The 19431-nt window shown below is 39.3% G+C and overlaps 1 protein-coding gene across 18 annotated transcripts in view; it reads right to left on the reverse strand.

The window, feature by feature from the left end:
* The window catches only part of LOC138757050 (protein FAM53A-like), a 181706-nt gene that overhangs the window by 126460 nt on the left and 35815 nt on the right, over positions 1 to 19431 (reverse strand). For 17 of the 18 annotated variants that reach the window (XR_011353311.1, XR_011353310.1, XM_069923726.1 and 14 more), the window contains one exon: positions 10880 to 11133. Coding sequence is in view for 16 of the 18 variants with exons in the window: in XM_069923726.1 (XP_069779827.1) it covers positions 10880 to 11032 (153 nt within the window). In the remaining 2 variants the exon portion in view is untranslated. Of the gene's footprint in view, positions 1 to 9716; positions 9781 to 10879; positions 11134 to 19431 lie in introns of those variants that run through there. The other variant, XM_069923722.1, reaches the window with a different exon arrangement.

The following is a 19431-nucleotide window of genomic DNA, read 5'->3' on the forward strand; positions in this document are numbered from 1 at the left end:
ATTCTTTAAAAAAAAATATATCCATGTACTTGCCCTTCCCTTCATCTTCCATTTCTCTGTGTTCTCCCTCCTTTTCTTCTAGGTCCACTCCAGGATCTGTGTCCTTTACCTCTGTCTCTTCTGCTTTTCTTGTTGGGTTTTGTTGGGTATTTTTGTTCTTATTTTTATTAAAAGTGTCTTGGTGTTGGTCTTCTTCCTCTGAGTTGGTCATCTGTTGTTTCTTTAATTTCTTATTTTTATTCTCTTCCTTCTTGTTCCCGTTATTTTCTATGTTTTCCTGTTGAGAATCTTGCTGTCGTGTTATACTTGTCTGTTTCAGCTGCAGAGATTTACTCCTCAGCTGGTTCCCCCCCTCCCATCGGTGTTGTTTTTGTCTTGTGCATCGCGCCTGCGCGAGGATTCGCGCACGCGCAGTTGCGCACTTTTGCTTGGCTCCGTGAGCCATCTTTGTAGTCCTGAGTTCGGGGTTTCCACTGACCTCAGGGAGTGGGCTTCTCTCTCCGTGGCGGGCTTCCGGTAAGGCCTTCACCTTCCTCTTCTGACGTCCTTCCTTCTTCTTTTCTTCCCATTGTTTTTGGTTTTTCTTTCTTTGCTGCCATTTTCTCCACACTTTCACTTTCAATTTGTTATGGTTTCTATGTTAGTGACTTTGATAGTTTTTTCTCTACCTTTTTTTAACTTTTCTGGAGAGGGCTGGTATTTTCCTACCGGTCACTACTCCATCACGTGACTTCCCGCTTCTGCCACCTTGAGGACATACTTATCTACTCACATGTGGCAGGAGGCCATTCCTGTCATTAATATCTCTACTGAGATGGTTGTTTGTGCTTTCGTGAATTATTGAATTCCATCTTTCGGTGTTCTGGTCACTATTACAACGGATCAAGGGTCTCGGTTCGAGTCAGCACTGTTCCGAGCTCTCACTACAATTCTAGGAACTACCCATATTCACACTATGGCTTGCAATCCACAGGTCATCAGCCTCATTTAGCTTTTCCAGCGGCAGCATTGACAGCAGGTGGGATACATCTATGTGGAGCGAACATTTGCCCATGGCTCTCCTTGGCGTGCGTACTGCTGTCAAAACAGATCGTAGATGCTCAGTGGCCGAGTTAGCATATGACACTGCATTGACCTTGCCAGGTGAGTTTAAGAACTTGAGTCCAAGCACAACGCTCTATGATCCAGCTAGCTATGTTGATTGCCTTCGGGAAAACATGAAATTACTCCTATGCAACACGAGTCACCTGCAGTATATGTGCCAAATGATTTACAACGCTGGACTCATGTTCCTGCAGCATGACGTTATTCACAAACCACTTTGGCCTGTTTATGAATGTCCTTTTCAGGTCTTACAACATCATCTGAAGGTGTTTGCGATCAACAGGAATGGAAAAGCAGACACTGTTTCCTTCGACAGGTTGAATCTGCCATATATCGACAGTCCATGTTCTCCGTCAGTCAGAGAATTAATCACACCCTTGCCAGTCCTGTGCATCACCTGTCTTGCAGTATTATACAAATGTTAGCCCTCCAGACCATTACGTGCAGGAGAGTTCTAATCAGTCTCCTCCTTGTATGGCTCGGAGGCTGGGGCTATTGCGGTTGCGTACTTACCGGCATCGAGAGCAGTGCCGGCCACCACTGATGACGTAAGTGATGTAATGCATGGGAGTAATAGCATGCAAGTGTGGGTGTGTTAAGGGTCATTATGTCGGTGATGGATCTTGGACGCAGGAGGAGGAGAGTGCGTCAGGATTACCTGTGTAATGGTGGGCAAATGAGAAGGTCAGAGGGGTTTGGCTGGATAGTGTTTGGGGAGATGAAGAATGCAATGTTGTGTCTGCAAAAAATAAAAAGAAAGTTGTGTGCTTATTTGTTTGTAAGTTGGGGTAAATCAGTGCCGTTACAATATCAAATTTAAGATTAAGATTTGACCAATGAACTGTTATCTGCAGAAGAATATTCTAAATTTCTACCACCATGTATGAACCATATTCAACTTCTAATTTACAGAGTATGTCCCCAATTCTAAAAAACACATTTCCTTCAAATTGCTATTTGAGCTTCTTAATATTAACCTAGTTGAACCCTTCTGATGTTATTCTGATAAATCTACTGTACATAATTTCCAAGAACAATATATTTTTTAAATACTGTACTAAATATTCTGGGATATCTGATGTTTTGGAAAGTAAGAGGTCTGTTAATAAAGGATGGTGCAATGGTAAGAAACATTAGCTCGGAATATTATGAATTAGAATCAGTATAGATGGAGATGAAGAATAAGACAGGGAAGCAGTCTACAGCACTTTTCCAGGATAGAGTACAAACCAAGAAATAATTAGAACACATTGGTCACCCATGAAATTTGCAATCTTGTTAAAGACAGTACAATTCAAACTGTCGAAGGAAGCTTAAGGGAAATTCAGAATGTATTTAGGACAATTTTTAGCAATGTTTTGATTTTGTTATTGAGTAATAAGACAGAATTAATTATCTCATGTTAAAGGGTCCCATTGGAAAAAATGATCATATGACGAATTCACACTCAGTTTGAAGCTGATATGGGTATCTTCAACTTAAAAGCAACTATAAGTTAGAACTGGTTAAAGTGAATAGAAAATAGATTAAATTGTGAGGTGATAGTTAAGTCATGGCCTACATTTTTGATAAAAATTATGAAATATCTCAAATGTATAATTAATAAGGCCTCCACCTAAAAAGATAAACCATCCATGGCAAATGAAGAAAGAAATGATGAGTTGTAGGCAAGAATAGGTAAACGCAGAAACAGCAAAATGCAAAAAAAAGTTGTTTAAAAAGGAGAAATGCAAGATTATATAGATAGGAGATATAAAAGGAGAATTTATAGTTGTACGAAGTGAGAAGCCCATGTGAACCTTAATCCCTTAAAAGGACAAGATTGGAAAATTGATTACAGGAGATAACTAATGGGGCAAAGGACAAATTTGATCAATTCCATCCTGAGGTTACAAAACTGTAGGTTTCCAATATTATATTCCTAATTTTTCAAAATTCCCCAGATTCTGGAAAGATACCAATGAAACCCAAAAATAACATCCCCATTCAAAATAGAGGAAGGTAGATAATGCAGGAAATGTAGGCCAGTGAGCCTGACAAATTTAATTGGGTATATCCTGGAATCCAGCAGTGGGATATTTAGAAAATTATAAGAGGATAATCAACTCCTCTTAAATGGATGGAAAGGAAACCATGTTTCGCAAATTCAGAATACCTATTGCCCAGTATAGATATACACTTCTGCAAGATTGATGTCCAAGATAAGAACAAATGGGAGATGAGGTCAATCTTAATATAGTCAGTGGCTCAGTTATCTAATGATTAAAAAGTTAGGAAAAGTACATAATTTTCATAAGTGATGCCTTGAACTACTCCAAGTTTTGAAGATATTCAGGGTGCCAGGATTCTGAACAACCAATGAACAAAACATAATCTGCTTCTAAGCCAGCATGATGTGCAATTTGAAACAAAATCAGATGACGTTCACCACACTGAAAACTTAATTTTCTGGGCAGCAAAGGCAATGGACGCTGCAGTGAAGAAATTCGGTGAGATGCTACATTGCATCTTGTCGAAGGCAGACTTGTATGGGAAATGAAAATGGTACAGAAAAATGAAGTACAAATAGAAATTTGTGATGCAATTTGGCAAAGGGATAGGAAGCATTAATTTAGACTAAATTACCATTCTAAAAAGTGTCCATTTGATCTTTAAAGGTAAAGCACATTGAGAGAGTATTTAGTATAGCGTGTAGGAGCTAAGGTTTCACGAATACAAGTACTGTACTGATTACAAAAGCAGTGAAAATAGGCTAATCATTATAAAAGTCCATCAAGCATCTTGAAACATTGCATAGCAGAATGGAATTGGGGACAGAGATGAAGTGAAAGACAAAGCTGGATAAGGGAAGATTGTGCTCTTTGGAGCAAAGATGGAATGGAGATTTGACAAAGATAAAGAGATTCCGATATGAATATAAAGTTATTCCCCTTACTTTACGGTAAAAGGATCTGGGGACAGATTAAAGGATGTGGTCTGAAAATAAGGGGAGTTGGGGGGGGGAGGGAGAGAGGAGGGGGGGAGAGGAGGGGGGGGGGAGAGAGGAGGGAGGGGGAAAAGTTAGGATGTAAAGATGACACCATTTTCATGATAAGGACATGGAACCTACTGTCTATAATGGTAATGGATGTGAAGACTATGAGGACTTGAAAAAAGAAAATGAATTCAAAGATGAAACGTACTTAAACTTGCAGGGCAAATGGAACTGACTGGATTGGTTAAGGGAACCAGGTTGATTTGATGGGTCATAAGGTCTAAATGACTCAATATTAATTTAACATAGTGAATAGTTTCAAATCAGTGAACTACTTCGCTCTGGATGGAGCAAAGGTTTTGAAGAGTCAGTCACCGACATAACTCACAAGAACTATCCTCTCATCTGCTTCAGTGAAAACATCAATGAGGGCTTGGAGCTCAGCCTAAAAGTGAAAATGTATTTTCCATCTGTATTTTGCCAATTGACTACAAAGGTTGGGTCTACTCACGTTGTGCCTACCTTCCAAATAGGGTCCCTGAAGTTGATATATGACCAACATTGTGACCACCTCTAACATATACCAATGAAATATTTGACAAGACGTGGGCAAGGCATGAAATTCAATGCAATTCAACATAATTTATTGAATTTAATACTGATGATATATATTATAAAGCCAATTGTAATATATAAATGTTAATTAAAATCTCCAAACACAATCAGTTTCAAGATTATGGAACACAAACCAACCCAATGTTCAAGTTATAAACAGGTATCACAACCTGTCGCCTCATATGCAATTATTTTGCCTCAATACCCACATGCTAAATTATAATTATTATCGGGAGGGAGGGATGAAAAATACAATTCTATAGAAAATATCCAGGATTGTCAGGACCGGACACCTGCCGTTGTTTGGAATCTTCCGGATTTCGGAATCGTCCCTTGAAGCCCACCTGAGTCGTGCTGCCGTCTTTCACCTCCCCTCGCCTGACCGAGTCGCGCCGCCATCTCCACCCTCCCCTCACCCGCGCTGCCACCTCTCCCCTCCCCACACTGCCGTCTATCCCCTCCCCTCGCCTGCGCTGCCACCTCTCCCCCTCGCCCGACCGAGTCGCGCTGCCCTCCTCTCCCCCCTCGCCTGACCGAGTTGCGCTGCCGCGTCTCCCCCTCCCCCGACCGAGTCGTGATGCCGTCTCTCCCCCTTCTTCCCCCCCCCCCCCCCACACTATACCAACGTCAAGAGAACGGCCCTCTTCTTGGCTTGCCTGCACTGGTACAGCAGTTTCAGCTGCATGGGGTATTATGGGTAGCAACAATGGACGCTGATCCGCTGCTGCCGGGCCAACTGAAAGTGCCGCAATGCTGGACGGGCATCAGTATAGGCGATTCTGAGGTGCTTATAAAATAGTGGAACGCGAATTGAGCTGGGATCATGCCGTGTCATGTTTGGTGCCAAATTCCATCTTTGATGAGCAGATGTCATCTATCGAAAAAATTTCCGGTTTTCAGAATTCCAGATAAAAAGGTAAGCACCTGTAATGTGATTGATTTTTTTCATGAGCAAGTTTCTTTACTGCATTAGCATTTCACTCTTGTTCCATACAATTACTATCCTATCAAGAAAGATCTTCACTGTTATGCTAACCTTTGTTTCTATTGTAGCAACCACTATGGTAGAGCTACTAAAGTAATACAAACACACGCCAGATTAGTCAACTCAAGACTAATTTATTCAGAGTTTACACGGGACAAGGTGGGACGTCACTACGGGTTTGCTGCCGATCCATGGGACCGGCAGGTTTAATTAAGCCTTGTGAGTCTCCCGCGCCTTCCGGCAGGAGACTCAGCAGATCAATGTGCCTTTTCTCGGCACTCAGTATCTCTCGCGTACAGTCCTATTAGGTGAGTACTGCGCCGGTGACAGTTCGTGATACCACACTGTGCATCCGCTCGGCCCACTATCTGGCTGCTACACTATCTCATTTGCTATAATTAGTAAGAATGCATATCCTTGGCAAAAATTTCACCAGTTATTAAATAACTCAATATGCCAATCTGATCTTTAATCTAACCTCCATTATTTAATTCTGAGGTTGACCAATGGACCAACAATTTGTACTGCCTTGTTTAGCAACAAAACAATAAATATTACACTTCTTTTCTTTGGCTTGGCTTCGCGGACGAAGATTTATGGAGGGGGTAAAAAGTCCACGTCAGCTGCAGGCTAGTTTGTGGCTGAAAAGTCCAATGCGGGACAGGCAGACACGGTTGCAGCAGTTGCAGGGGAAAATTGGTTGGTTGGGGTTGGGTGTTGGGTTTTTCCTCCTTTGCCTTTTGTCAATAATTCATTAATAACATTAACAAGCACAACTTAAAACACAAGAGAGCAGGAAAAAAGACATGAGATACAATAGCTATGAAGGGATAATACAAATGAACTAATATGCTGAAGAGGTGGTGTGAACTATTTCAGCTGTTGCTCATTTGGCATTATGACACATTACTCAATAAACTATGGATTTAACATTTCCCTCCAATGACTCAAGCATATAAACAAGGCTGACATTGGAGTGCAATAATGAGGGGCTCCTGCCTTTGAGGGACCTCTTACTGGGTGATGTTAAAGGGAGGCTTTCAGATTGTGTGGGACCTTGCCATGATAATTAGCTACCATATTTCTAAGCTACATGACAGAAAATAGCTGGTTGTACATCAAGTATGATAGAACCCAAGTTCATTTTTTGATCAATATCAACAACCGGTAAGACACAACACATAACCACCTTAAGTAAATTCCATTTTTCAGTCTCTTTCTCTTTGGCTTGGCTTCGCGGACGAAGATTTATGGAGGGGTAATGTCCACGTCAGCTGCAGGCTCGTTTGTGGCTGACAAGTCCGATGTGGGACAGGCAGGGGTTGCAGGGGAAAATTGGTTGGTTGGGGTTGGGTGTTTGGTTTTTTCTCCTTTGTCTTTTGTCAGTGAGGTGGGCTCTGCGGTCTTCTTCAAAGGAGGTTGCTGCCCGCCGAACTGTGAGGCGCCAAGATGCACGGTTTGAGGCAAGGTTTGCCATATGAACAAAAGCAATATTCCTTCCTGCGATGCCTTTTCTCATCAGCAAATTGATATTATATCATTTAGATTGTCTGGCATTCAGCAGAAAAAAAATCCTTGTGAAAAGAACAATCCACTGTGCAATGCCATTCCTTCTGATTAGTTCTGATCAAACCAGCTTCCCTTAAACATGTTAAGTCATAAGGTTATGGGTTCAATATTTATATCTTGAATTGCTTCCACAGATCTTGAGCTGTGAAGGCAATTCTGCACATCTACATACAAAATGGGTAAACAGAGGAATCTTGAACAAAAAAAAGCTGGAAGGAAACAGGTCAGGCTTGAAAAAGGGTCCTGACTTAAAACATTGACTGTTGCCTGACCTGCTGAGTCCCTCTAGTTACTTTTTTTTATATAATAAGAGTACAAACCTTGTACCTTGTATAGTCTGGTTTATGACAAAACCACACCTTTTTCTCACAGTTTAGTGAAAAAAGGAGAGAACAAAACAAACCACAAAAACCCATGCCTATTAACTTGAAGGGAGGGGAATGGAAATTTTTGCCTGACTCAACATTTTAAAACCAACAATAGATTAAAAAACACAAATTGAAAAATTGTAAATTGCTATGTTTGCTTAAATGAAAGTCAATACAATTAATAGTAATTTATTGCAGTACTGATTAAATAAATGTTTATTAAAAATTATCTTTATAAATCATAAAATATTATGCAAGGACTGCCTTGCATAGTTGGAACTCTACGACTCAGTCTCTGAAATATTAGAAAAAAGCAGTTTCTTAATATGTGACAAGAGTCAAAGTAGCAGACATGCTCTCAAAATTCCTCAAAGCCATTTTTTGTTTACGTACCCAGGATTTTCTGGTTTGAATAACATCAGTGGACACTACACCCTGTGGAATAAATTGTTCAGCAAATGCATAGTTAAATAAAAAAATTCTGATATTTTAATCAGGGCACATGGAGCATTTGGACCGATTATATATCCCTAAATAGTTACAAAAATAGCAGGCCTGTTCTATTCAAGAATAAGAAAAAATTGTAATGGCATCACTATTCTTGATTATTGGAAACAAGACTTCTAAAATTGAATATTTACTTTTAGAAATTACTATTTTTATATCTTTGGCTAGATCTTTAAAATGAAGTCATAATTCATTTTTGATTACATTTATCTTTAATTTCTCCACCTCTTTCTCAATTTTATTTTTCTTTTCAAGTTTCCTTTATTATCTTGTACATAAATACACAAAATTTGTTTACTTTTGCTTGCCCACAAAAGTGCGCAACATGTTTTGCACCCCTACGATGAAGAGAAGCAAAATAGAATCCCTTCATAAGTATCAAGTGTCTGTAGATCCTCCATCTCCCCCTGCACTTCTGTAATCTCCATAGCCACCTGTGTGTCCCAGCTATGAATCTGAGCTCCAGGCATCCAGTTGACCCTCCTCAGTCACTGGTTCCAAAACCAATTACAATTCGAAGCACTCTAGGCTGGACAGGAGACCTGCTCGTCATCAACCCCCCTCACAAATCCCAGAACTGACACCTGGTTCCCACGAGGTTACTTTAAATATTCTAGCCTACACTCCTAGTTTAAACATTGCTTAGTCTCAGACAATTCTTACATCTGGATGGTTGAGGAGATACACCACACATGCTTGGCTTTCCCAAAGGATTTCCTGAAAAAAAACTGTTTAGTTATTACTCAAAATCTTGCTTGAAGTCTATGAGCAGCTATAAATACAATGAATAACAAGTGTCACTTATTCACTGTTAACATTAAGAGTGAAGTCAATAATCTACTTACAGGACTGTGATTGAATGTACATGAAGGTTTAACCTTGGTGGATTACCTAATGTTAACTACTCATGTGTGAATTACTTGATGTCAACTACTTTCCTGACACTTAACAGATCTTCCTAATTTTATTCACTAAATATCTCAACTGGGATATTACCGTTGTCAAATGTAAAACAAAGCCATGTTTTTGACCTTTTATAAAAATCCAATACAGAAGAATATCATTAACATACTACTCCAAATTTTCAATATGGAATTTTGATAAACTTCTCTAAAAAGTTTTAATTCCTCATAAAAGCAAAAGAAACTGAGCAACATTTGCAAAGATCAGCTGGCAACATAGCAGTCTTGTCTTGGTTCATGTGACTGTTAAGCTCATGTCAGTTTATGTATAACCTATGCATTTCTGTTCAGGTAGGAGATAAAATGGATCAAGTTCTTGCTTAATAAATAGTACTGTACTGGCAAAGGCAGAAAATCGAATATGTGCATCCTGGGTAATGTTCAAATTATACACAGGCAATACAGGACCAAGTCTTGTGTGAGGCTCTATACTCAACTTGAGATGAGAAGAATGAGAAATGACCCCCTTGAAAAAAAAGATTTAAACTTAAAAATATTATAAAGCTTTCTTCCACTGGAAAAACACTTGACACTTTCTAACAGTTGAGATCAGAGTATCTAGACAGGAATTTTGGCATTAAGGACAAAGGAACATTTCTTTATCTTTATCCAGAAAACTGAAAATACTCAGCTGTTGAAGTTGAAGATTTTATATTCTGTGTGAATGGAGGCATACAAGAATCAGGTGGGAAAATTCTGAAATGCAAAAACATAAGACCACAAGACTTAAGAGCACAATAATGCCATTTGGCCCATCGAGTCTGCTTTGCCAATCAAACCATAGCCAATGCATTTTTCCTTTCAACTCCAATCTCCTACCTTTTCCCCCATTATCTCTGATGTGCTTACTAATCAAGAACAATCAACCTCTGCTTTAAATATACCCAAGGATTTGGCCTCCACAGTTGCCTGTGGTAATGAACTCCACACAATTCTCTGAAGAAACTTCTCATCTGTTCTCAAGAGGCATCCTTTCATTTTGAAGTTGTTCCCTCTGGTCTTAGATGCTTCCACTTGTGGAAATGTCTTCTTCACCTCCATTCCACATAGCCCTTTCAATATTCAGAGTGTTTTGATGAGACATTCCAACGTTCCCCCCCCCCCCCTCCCCACATCCTTCTAAACTCCTGTGAGTACAGGGAAACATCATAGTATAATTGAACAGCAGAGCAGACTTGAGTGGCTGCTTTACCTACTCAGTCAATATGGCACAGGAGGTCATGTGGTAGCATCCAGTCAAACCCATTTTCCTGCTCCATTCTAGCAACCTTCCCTTCACAAAGATTCTTCTCATATTCTCATCCCACCCCAATATCCCTTCTCCATGTGTGACCCAAGTTCTTGTACCAAAAGTTGGTAAACCACTTTTTTTTGTACCCCTCTATCAAACTGTTTAATATTACTTATTATGCTGTTAAAGCTTCTTTGACAAACTATGTTAGATGGGAATATTAATGGTTCCCAATATTTTTTTCACAGGATCAGAATCTAAATTTCAACTGATAAATTTCTATCCTTAACTGATAACACAATTATATGGAACATTCCAGGGCAACTGTGACCTCCCAAGAGGAGAAAATTATAAAAATGAGCACACTAGGATCCATATTCAATGGACAAATATTAAACTCCATGATGAAAGCAATGATAAAATATAGTTCAATGATTTGCAGTTATTTAGTAAGCTTTCCCTGACTAAAGGCAAAGGATCCTTGAGTATCCTGAATTAGCGCAAATGATGCTTTAAAATCACATGAATCAATCAGTTACCCTAGGACGTTGGTGAAACTCTTACCAGATTAATGCTGTAGGCTTTGCACGTCATGTCCTGCAGGCTTTGGTTCTGCAATTTTTCTGTAATTAGTGTTACCATGGTAGTTGTCTCTTTTCCACTGCTCACACTGGCCAGCATTGGAGGCTTTTTATGTATTGTTTCAATATTCCCCATGCAATCCCTGGTTGCCGTACTCCATCCCAGTTCTTATTCATAGGCCTTCATGGCAGACGCAACTTTCATGAACCAACATAACCTTCAGTAATTTCAATGACCTGTTAAATTACAAATGCAACAAGGAAATATAAGTGATGTGCAAAATTCATTCACAGATTTAAATCAAAATAAAACGAAGTATTGAAACTTCACTAATTTCTTTTGCTAATTATTGTTGACATTCATTCTGGTGCTCATTTTGATCATGAACAAAGAATTTAGAAGGATAACTTTTCTGTTAAGCAAATATGTGGCAGTTTTGAAGCATTTTGTAGGGGTCAATCATTTTTTCTATACATAAATAGTACATTTATAAATAGTATGTCTTGAAACTAGCAACATTATCCATTCAAGTCCTATTCTCCATCAAACTGGGTCAAACCTCAGAATCCTTGCAACAGGTACGAGCTCATTCAACCTGCTCTTCTGCCAACTAGTATCAAGGTACTGCATATCAACAACCAAAATACCCTGGGTGCTTGAGAAATGCTCACAAGGTGGAAAAAGTATCCAGGTCTAAATGAAATGATGCTGGTACACGTACTGCGTGACAGCTTTCCATAGAATGTAATGTAAATGATGAAACCCAACATAGTTATTACAAGTAATGAACATTATCCTTGGAGTGGAACTTGTACTCATTTCCAATCAAATAACGATGTACCAACAAATGGTCATCTTAATTCTAAACAAGTTTGTCTGGAATAGTTTTTACTTAGACATACCTATACAGTTCCAACCAAGAAGAATAAAAGATAAAATTATATTGATATCCAATGATGCTATGTTGAAGTTTAAAACTTGTAAACAAGCCTAGCTCCAGATTAATGAAAGTAATTTATGTTCAGATGTTCAATTCACTCATCTCATGGTTATCTAACATGGAACCCCAAGTATATTCATAGTGGCGTCTTACACCATGAAACGCGTGGCAGACAAATTCATTGCTCAAAATGAACATATTTTTATCCAGATCTGTTCAAAAGATCTATTTGATTTTAAAAAAAATAAGCAATATATGACAAATTCTTCATGGAAGGCAGAAAGTCTATAGCAAATTTTAGCCATCACTTGAGTTCAAAACTAGGTATGAGGTTAAACCTTATACATCCACCAGAACCTGTCAATTCCTTTTAACTACCGTGCCTCAAGTATACTATGCACATCGATATGATGATGTGAAAATGATACAAACATTTAAAATACTGTTGTAAGTTATATTTTATTAAACACATTTCATTAAAAGGTTGCATTCTCAAGCTGAAATGCCATTTTATGGAAACATTTGGTAAACTATATCACACTTTTGTAATAATTATCATCAAATGAGAATGTGCTCTTGATACATTATAGATTAATAATAAAACTGATGAGATTGCAGCCATTCAAACTACACTGTTCACAGTTTAAACTTTTAACACACCAACATCGAGTGTGTCAAATACTGTTTCCAAAGTAGATCAAAGTATTTTATAACGACATAAGGAATATCAATCTGATCTGTTTTCCTTCGGGCATTGCAATGTCAAGCATTTCCAGTATTATTTTACTGGGTGAAAACCTTTCAACAGTTCAAATAAAGAGAATGCAAGTCACAAATACCCACACTAACGAATTTATTTACTGAAAACCCATGTTATACACAGCTTGCTTTCAACCACAAAATTATAAAATTTCCAACACATATTTTGCCAAAGTTTCTGAGGGTGACAATGTTTGCCTTACCATAAGGTCAGATTGCCTTATTCACCAAAAGACAAACTCAAATTTCTATCATTTAGCTACAACAAAATGCATCTCAAAGAACTGCATTTTTTTCCCTGCATGCACACCACCCAAAGAAATTTCAAAACAAGTTATAAAACTTGCCAACGGTTTCAGACACAGCATGTAAAAGGTGCTATACTGTTTTTCCTTAAGTTAAATGGAATTCTATGCTGTTAAAGAGTATGTTCCTGGATGTAGGCTGTGTTTACTGCCTGAAAAATTTAGTTATTAAATGCACGATCAAATGAGTTTGATCTGATTTTCTGTCTCCATGCAAGCTGAAAATCTTCATGAGATTTCCATTATTGGTGCTTTGGAATAAACTATGAAAAAGCAAAGCAAATTCAAGAGCACTACTTTTTTTTATATTAAGTGCTGGCAACAGAGTCAAAGTGGAGAGGGAGAATCGTAAGAGGCTGAAAACTCAACTTCCAGGGCAATGGTGTTGAGAGCAATCAAGGAAGAGGTGCTGATTTCAATCCTCACTGCTTGCAGTCTGCCAGACATGGTCAAGGATCCAATTCTGGAGAGGGTGCTGAGACCAAGATCCCAGAATTTGGGGATGAGGTTCTTTGGGATTATCGTTTAAAGCAGAGCTGTAGTTAACAAATAGTAGTATGACAAAGTTATCCTCGTGGTCAAGACCTGAGTAGACGGCAAGGTGATGGTATCTGCTGTGGATGCGTTGCATTAGCAGCAAACTAAAGTGGGCCAAGGCTGGAGTTAATCTGACTTATCAACAGTCTCTCAAAACACTTCATGATGTTGGATGTTACAGCCATTGGAAGGTAGTCATTAAGATCTGTAATTAATGTTTTTCTTCAGCCCAGGAATAATAATGGCCTTCTTAAAGCACAAAGGAGCTTCAGCTTGATGCAGGGAAAGGTTAAAGCTCTCCATAGATCACTGGTCTACTATCGTAACTTTGAAGAAAAATTTGGATGGACACTTGGACAGGATAGGTTTAGAGCAGCCATTTTCAATCTTTATTTGGCTATGGCCCACTTAGGCCTCTGCTAAAATGGTTGGCCCCCCTTCCCTGTGAAGTCATCAAGTTTAGTTAGTTTCTTCTGTACTTCTCTCCTACTGACTACAAATTTTTTTTAAATATTTTATTATTTCAGTCCGTGCTACACCTTAAACATGCTGCGATCCCCAGGGATGCTATTTGGCCCCCGTTGACAATTTTCTTTTAATTAAAATTTAGATATTCAACAGGTAATAGGCCCTTCCAGTCCACGAGCCCTTGCTGCCCAAATACCCCAATTAACCTCTACCCCCATGTGTTTCGAAGGATGGGAGGAAACTGGAGCACCCATAGGAAACTCATGCAAACACAGGGAGAACACAGACAGTGCCAGATTCAAACCCAGGTTGCTACCACTGTAATAGCATTGCACTAACCACGCCACTCAGAATGGCTGTTTTCGAGGGAGCTGGGCCAAACAGAGGCAAGTGGGACATTTTGGTTGGTGTGGACAAGTTGAGCTGAAGGGCCTGTTTCCATGCCACATGACTGTGGTCTGCACAGGTTCTCAGGAAATATCCAGTGTTCCATCCGAGCCAGTCACTTCTGCAACTTCACTCTCAGGAAGGCCAATCTGAAATCATCTACTGCAGTAACTATGGTTGCAGGGCATACGAGGTGTTGCTGGCTCACTGAAGTGGGTGAAGAATGCATTGAGATCACCTAATTTCATTACATGATATGTGAAAGCATTCACACCTTCCACAATAACAAGAACAACAGAATATTACACCACAGGCTCTTTAGCACTTCGTGTCTGTGCCAAACTATTATTCTGCTTAGCTCCAATGACTTGCACCCAGTCCATATCCATCCATAACCCTCCCAAACCAGTTCCTGTCCAAATTTTTCTTAAAATTAAGCCCACATTCATCACTTCAGCTGGCAGCATGTTACATACTCTCACCACTCTAAGAAGAAAATCTTCATTATATTCCCCCTAAACTTCTCCCCTTTCACCCTTAACCCATTTCCACTGGTTTGTATCTCACCTAACCTCGGTGGTAAAAGTCTTGCAGAGGTCATACCTGGATTTCTTGTACAGGTCTGGGTCAGTTTCCAGTTATAGATTGTTATCTTTTGCACACAGTCCTTCGCACGTTTGCTGTGGTCAGTGATGGTAGTGGTATACTTGTTGAAGTTGGTTGCTGAGTCCTAAATATGTACCAACCTATCAACTCAAAGCAGTTACATTGGACATCTGTTTCACCAAACTAGCTCTTATATGCAGATCCTCTGCACTCAGCTTCTGATTGTAAACAGGCAGGGAGAAGTGCACCCTGGTGGTGCGATTTGCCAAACTGTAGATATGGGCATTCTTAATGATAATGTAGCAGTAGTCAAGGGTGGGGCAGGAGAAGTGCTTGAGGCATTTTGATAGCAAACAAGATTAGGTTGATTGAAGTCCCCAAATATGATGGACATTAATTTGGAGTGCTTTGTTTCAAGGTTCTTGATGGAGGTGAATAGTTCATCCTGGGGTGGGATAGACACTAACTATTGTCAGTATAGCTGATCTGAATTCTTATGGTAGGTAGAGAGGTTGGCACCTCAGTTTAGGTATCCCAGATCTGGGATGCAGGAGTTCGCCAGGACCATCATATATAAACACAAGGTATTGATTAGAAGTAGACTCCTCGCCCTCTTAACTTGCAAAGTATAAGGTGCAGTTCATCCAGTGGTTTGAGTAGCCCTCTGGTTGTACAGCAGAGTCAGGAGATGTGTGAGCCATGTCTTAGTGAAAAAAATACATGGGAACCTCTAAGTTCTCTCTTGGTTTAAAATTATCTATCTCATTTTCTATGGCTTGGACATTTGCTAACAGAATGCTGGGGAAGGAGACTTGAAACCATGTTTTCACATCTTATCATTAAACAAGACAACAAATCAATATTTAGCAATGGAATTTATGTAATGAAATAAACTATTTTATTAATTCATTCATCAAGAACAAAAATCAATTTTTAACATTTCATGAGCGCTATTTCAGAAGATAATCGACAACTGAGATTTGCAATGTTTTAAGGTCTGCCCACAATTAAGGCAAATTTGGAGAAATTACCTTTTGCACCATTGTTCAACCCATCAAAGAGAGCAATTTACAACAAATTTATTGCTCACTAATTGATTTCTCACTATTGTCAGAGCAGCAAAGAAATACCACTTAGAAAATAAATATTTAATGCATAGCCTTTTGCTGGCACAATTTACAGAATGCAAAAGAGGTCAAAGTTCTTCCAAAAGGAATTAGATTTAAAGATAAACATAAAAAACTGAAGAAACAGCAGGGGAGTAGCATTTAATCAGATAGTTCTTAAGGAATCAGAGACTCTGAGGGCCAAATGGCCTTCTCCAGCTCTGTATGATATTGAATCGACAAATGCTACAGGATCCAAGTTCATTATTATTTTACATTACTAAAACACTTACTTGACAGCATCATAACAAGCTGAACAACCCTCATAATTGTGCAATTTCAAGCCACAAACAAAATGTGTGTGCCAAATTGATGCCTAAAGCTGGTAATGCAAAATTGCACCAGAAATGAATTAAACACCATCTGTATTGTTAATATTTATTTTTCTCTTTGCCAAATAGAAGGATTAGTCCCAGGAAACCTAAGTGAGTTTCTCATGAAATTACTATGAAAATTGACACTTAAAAATACAAAAAGAAATAAAAATAATCTGCTGCTAGTTTAATTTATTCCTGTTGATTTCACTGGAAACAAAGATCCATGTATCCATGATCCACCTTGGACGACAGATTCCAAGCATCTCCACTCCACCGACAGTTGTATTGCATGTGGGTTGCCACTGAGCCTTTTTCAGATCATTTACAGGCTACTGGCAAGGCCAGCATTTCGAATCCAACCTTTCTTGCCTTTGAGGAGGTGGTGATGAGCTGCAATTTGGAACCTCTGTAGTCCTGATGAAAGCATTCCCACAGATGTAGAGAATTCCAGAATTTAAATCCAGAAAAATGGTGAGTTCTGGAGAAATCTAGAGATTGGGCCGTTCCAGCACATTGGGTTGGCCTTGTCTTTCTTGATGATGTCATGGATTTTGGAGGTGCCATCATCCATCTGTAGTGGGGTAAGTAAAAGCTAAAGGTGGTAGATGAGATGCCAGTAGCCCACTTGATCCTGAATGGCATTAAGTTTCTCAAGTGTGGCAACTCTTGCATTCATGATGCCGCCATTTCTTAATTGATTCCTGTTACTGGTGGAAAGACATTAGAAAGTCATTAACTGACTTATGTGCCTCAGGATGTCCAGCTTCTGCCTACTCTTATAGCCTTGGTAGTTACATGGCTTATTCAAATAGTAACCACCATCATGATAGAGGAGAGTGCTGTGGTAAAAGTGCTCTATATCAAATCCAATTGTTGAGATCCTCTTGTTGGAGATAAATCACTGCCTGCCATTTGCCGTTCTGGCCACTTATCTGTCTCTAGTTGCATCGTGTCCAACCTTACTGGACATGGGCACAGTCAGGTTTTGCTGAGGAGCTCTAACACCAACTCTCTTTGTGTATGGTTTGACTACAACCACTGGAATGCTTTCCCTTTTCTACAGACAGTGTAGAAACAGGCCCAACCCAACTTGCCTGCGTTTGGCCCATATCCCTGTACACTTCCTTTCAAATGTTTCTTAAACATTGCAATAGTATTTGCCTTAACTCTGGAAACTTGTCCCATACACCCACCAACCTCAAAAAAACCTTACTTTTAAATCTTTTCTCCCTCTCCTTAAGCCTATGTCCTCTGGTTCTTGATTCCCTTCCCAATTATTCCTCTATTTCCTTTCAATGATGATTATTAATACCTCATTCAATCAAATGCTGCTTTCATATCAAGGGCTCCCACTCACTCTTGAACTAAACATGGGTTTTATGGCCTGTGCTTGGAACAGACTAATGAGATCAAGTGGGCTCAAGTTTCCCAAGCAAAATACTGAGTATTGGTTGGAAGACTCAATGGTGGTGCTTTCTAATACCATGATTAACATTAGACAGAACAGTAAATAGCAGGAATGAATGTGATATGCTTTTTGTGGACAGATACTCAGTGTAGCAACAGTGCTAGAATATCTTGGCTAAAGCTGCAGTTAATTCTGGAACAGCTTTTTTTGCAGCACTTTGCCTCATTCTACACAGTGCTTTCAGCCATTTCTTTACAACATGTAAAATGATGTGAAAGAGAAAGATGGATCACCCTGCTCAATATTTCTGGCAAAAATTAGCTGTGAGTGCTCATTTTTACGCATTCTGACGGCTCTGAGTCTTGCTATCATTAAGGTTGGGAAAGGATGACAGGTGGAGGTGTGTTGGAGGACAACTCTCCAAGTTCAGTTCATTTGAGAAATTTTGTGATGTTCAGATTTGGCATCTATGTCAATAACCAGACTAATCTCATTTTGCCTTTTTAAAAAAACATGTTTTGTTGGAAGTGAAAGTCTGACAAGACCATCTGAGAGGGAGTTATGAGACACAAGGACATCTTACCCTGCGCTTTCAGATTTGTGAATGAATATTGAACCACAATCCTTTTCTTGCACTATTGTTTTTAAATGTGGTAAAGAGAAATCTTTCCACTGTGATGCTGCTACAAAATAATGAATTTTATGACATGTTCATGACAATAAATTCTGATTAAACACTGGTGTGGATTTGAAAACACACTTAGGACAGAGTAATTAATCAGTCAGATAACATCCAAGGCTAGAAATGGTCAGGTCTGAACCCTAAAGGGAAGGAAGTGATATTACATATATAAAGGGGGAAAACTATGGGAGTAGTCCAAAGGTGAAAAGGTAAAAAGCAGAAATAATATGCTGTGTTGTTCTTCAAGTTCACATGGAAGGCTTGTTTGTGGCCCTGGGTCTTCCAGGTGACCCAGAGCTTTCCTTGCACATCATCCAACCTAATACACTGCATTTGGTGTGGACTCCTCTAATTTGGTGAAATCAAACACAGATTGAGTGTCCACTTCACCAAACACCTAAGATCTGCTTGTGGTTCTAAACTTGAGCTTCCTGAGACAACCATTTTCCCAAAGCCAATATTCCTATAACAATACATCTATTCTTGGTCTCACCTATTGTCAGGGTGAGTTGAGGAACAACATCATATTCCTCTGCGTCAATCTAACAGAATGCATATGTATGTTTCCAGTTTTAAATAACCCTCCCATCTGGTTCCATCATCCCACTTTTCTTCATCCAATCCTGTACAGATTTTCCCTCCCCCCCCCCCCCCAGCTTCCTCATGGTCTCTTCTTTGACCTTCCCTCCAACTCTCATATCTTCTGATCTATCAATTCTGAGCTTCTCCCAGCTTCCCTCCCCCCATACTATACATAATACCATCACCTTTGGCCTTGATAGAGTCCAGACCCAGAACACTGGCTGACCATTTTTACCCATGGACATTCTCTGATCTACCAAGTTCCTCCAGCAACTCTTCATTTTACTGAAGATTTCAGCATCTGCAACTTTTGTGCTTCTTCTCTAAAAGTGGAAGATTTCTTCTTTTGCAGAGCAATGCATCTCACTGAATAAAGC

Source organism: Narcine bancroftii, chromosome 3 (assembly GCF_036971445.1).
Source record: "Narcine bancroftii isolate sNarBan1 chromosome 3, sNarBan1.hap1, whole genome shotgun sequence".
In the NCBI taxonomy this organism is placed as follows: Eukaryota; Metazoa; Chordata; class Chondrichthyes; order Torpediniformes; family Narcinidae; genus Narcine; species Narcine bancroftii.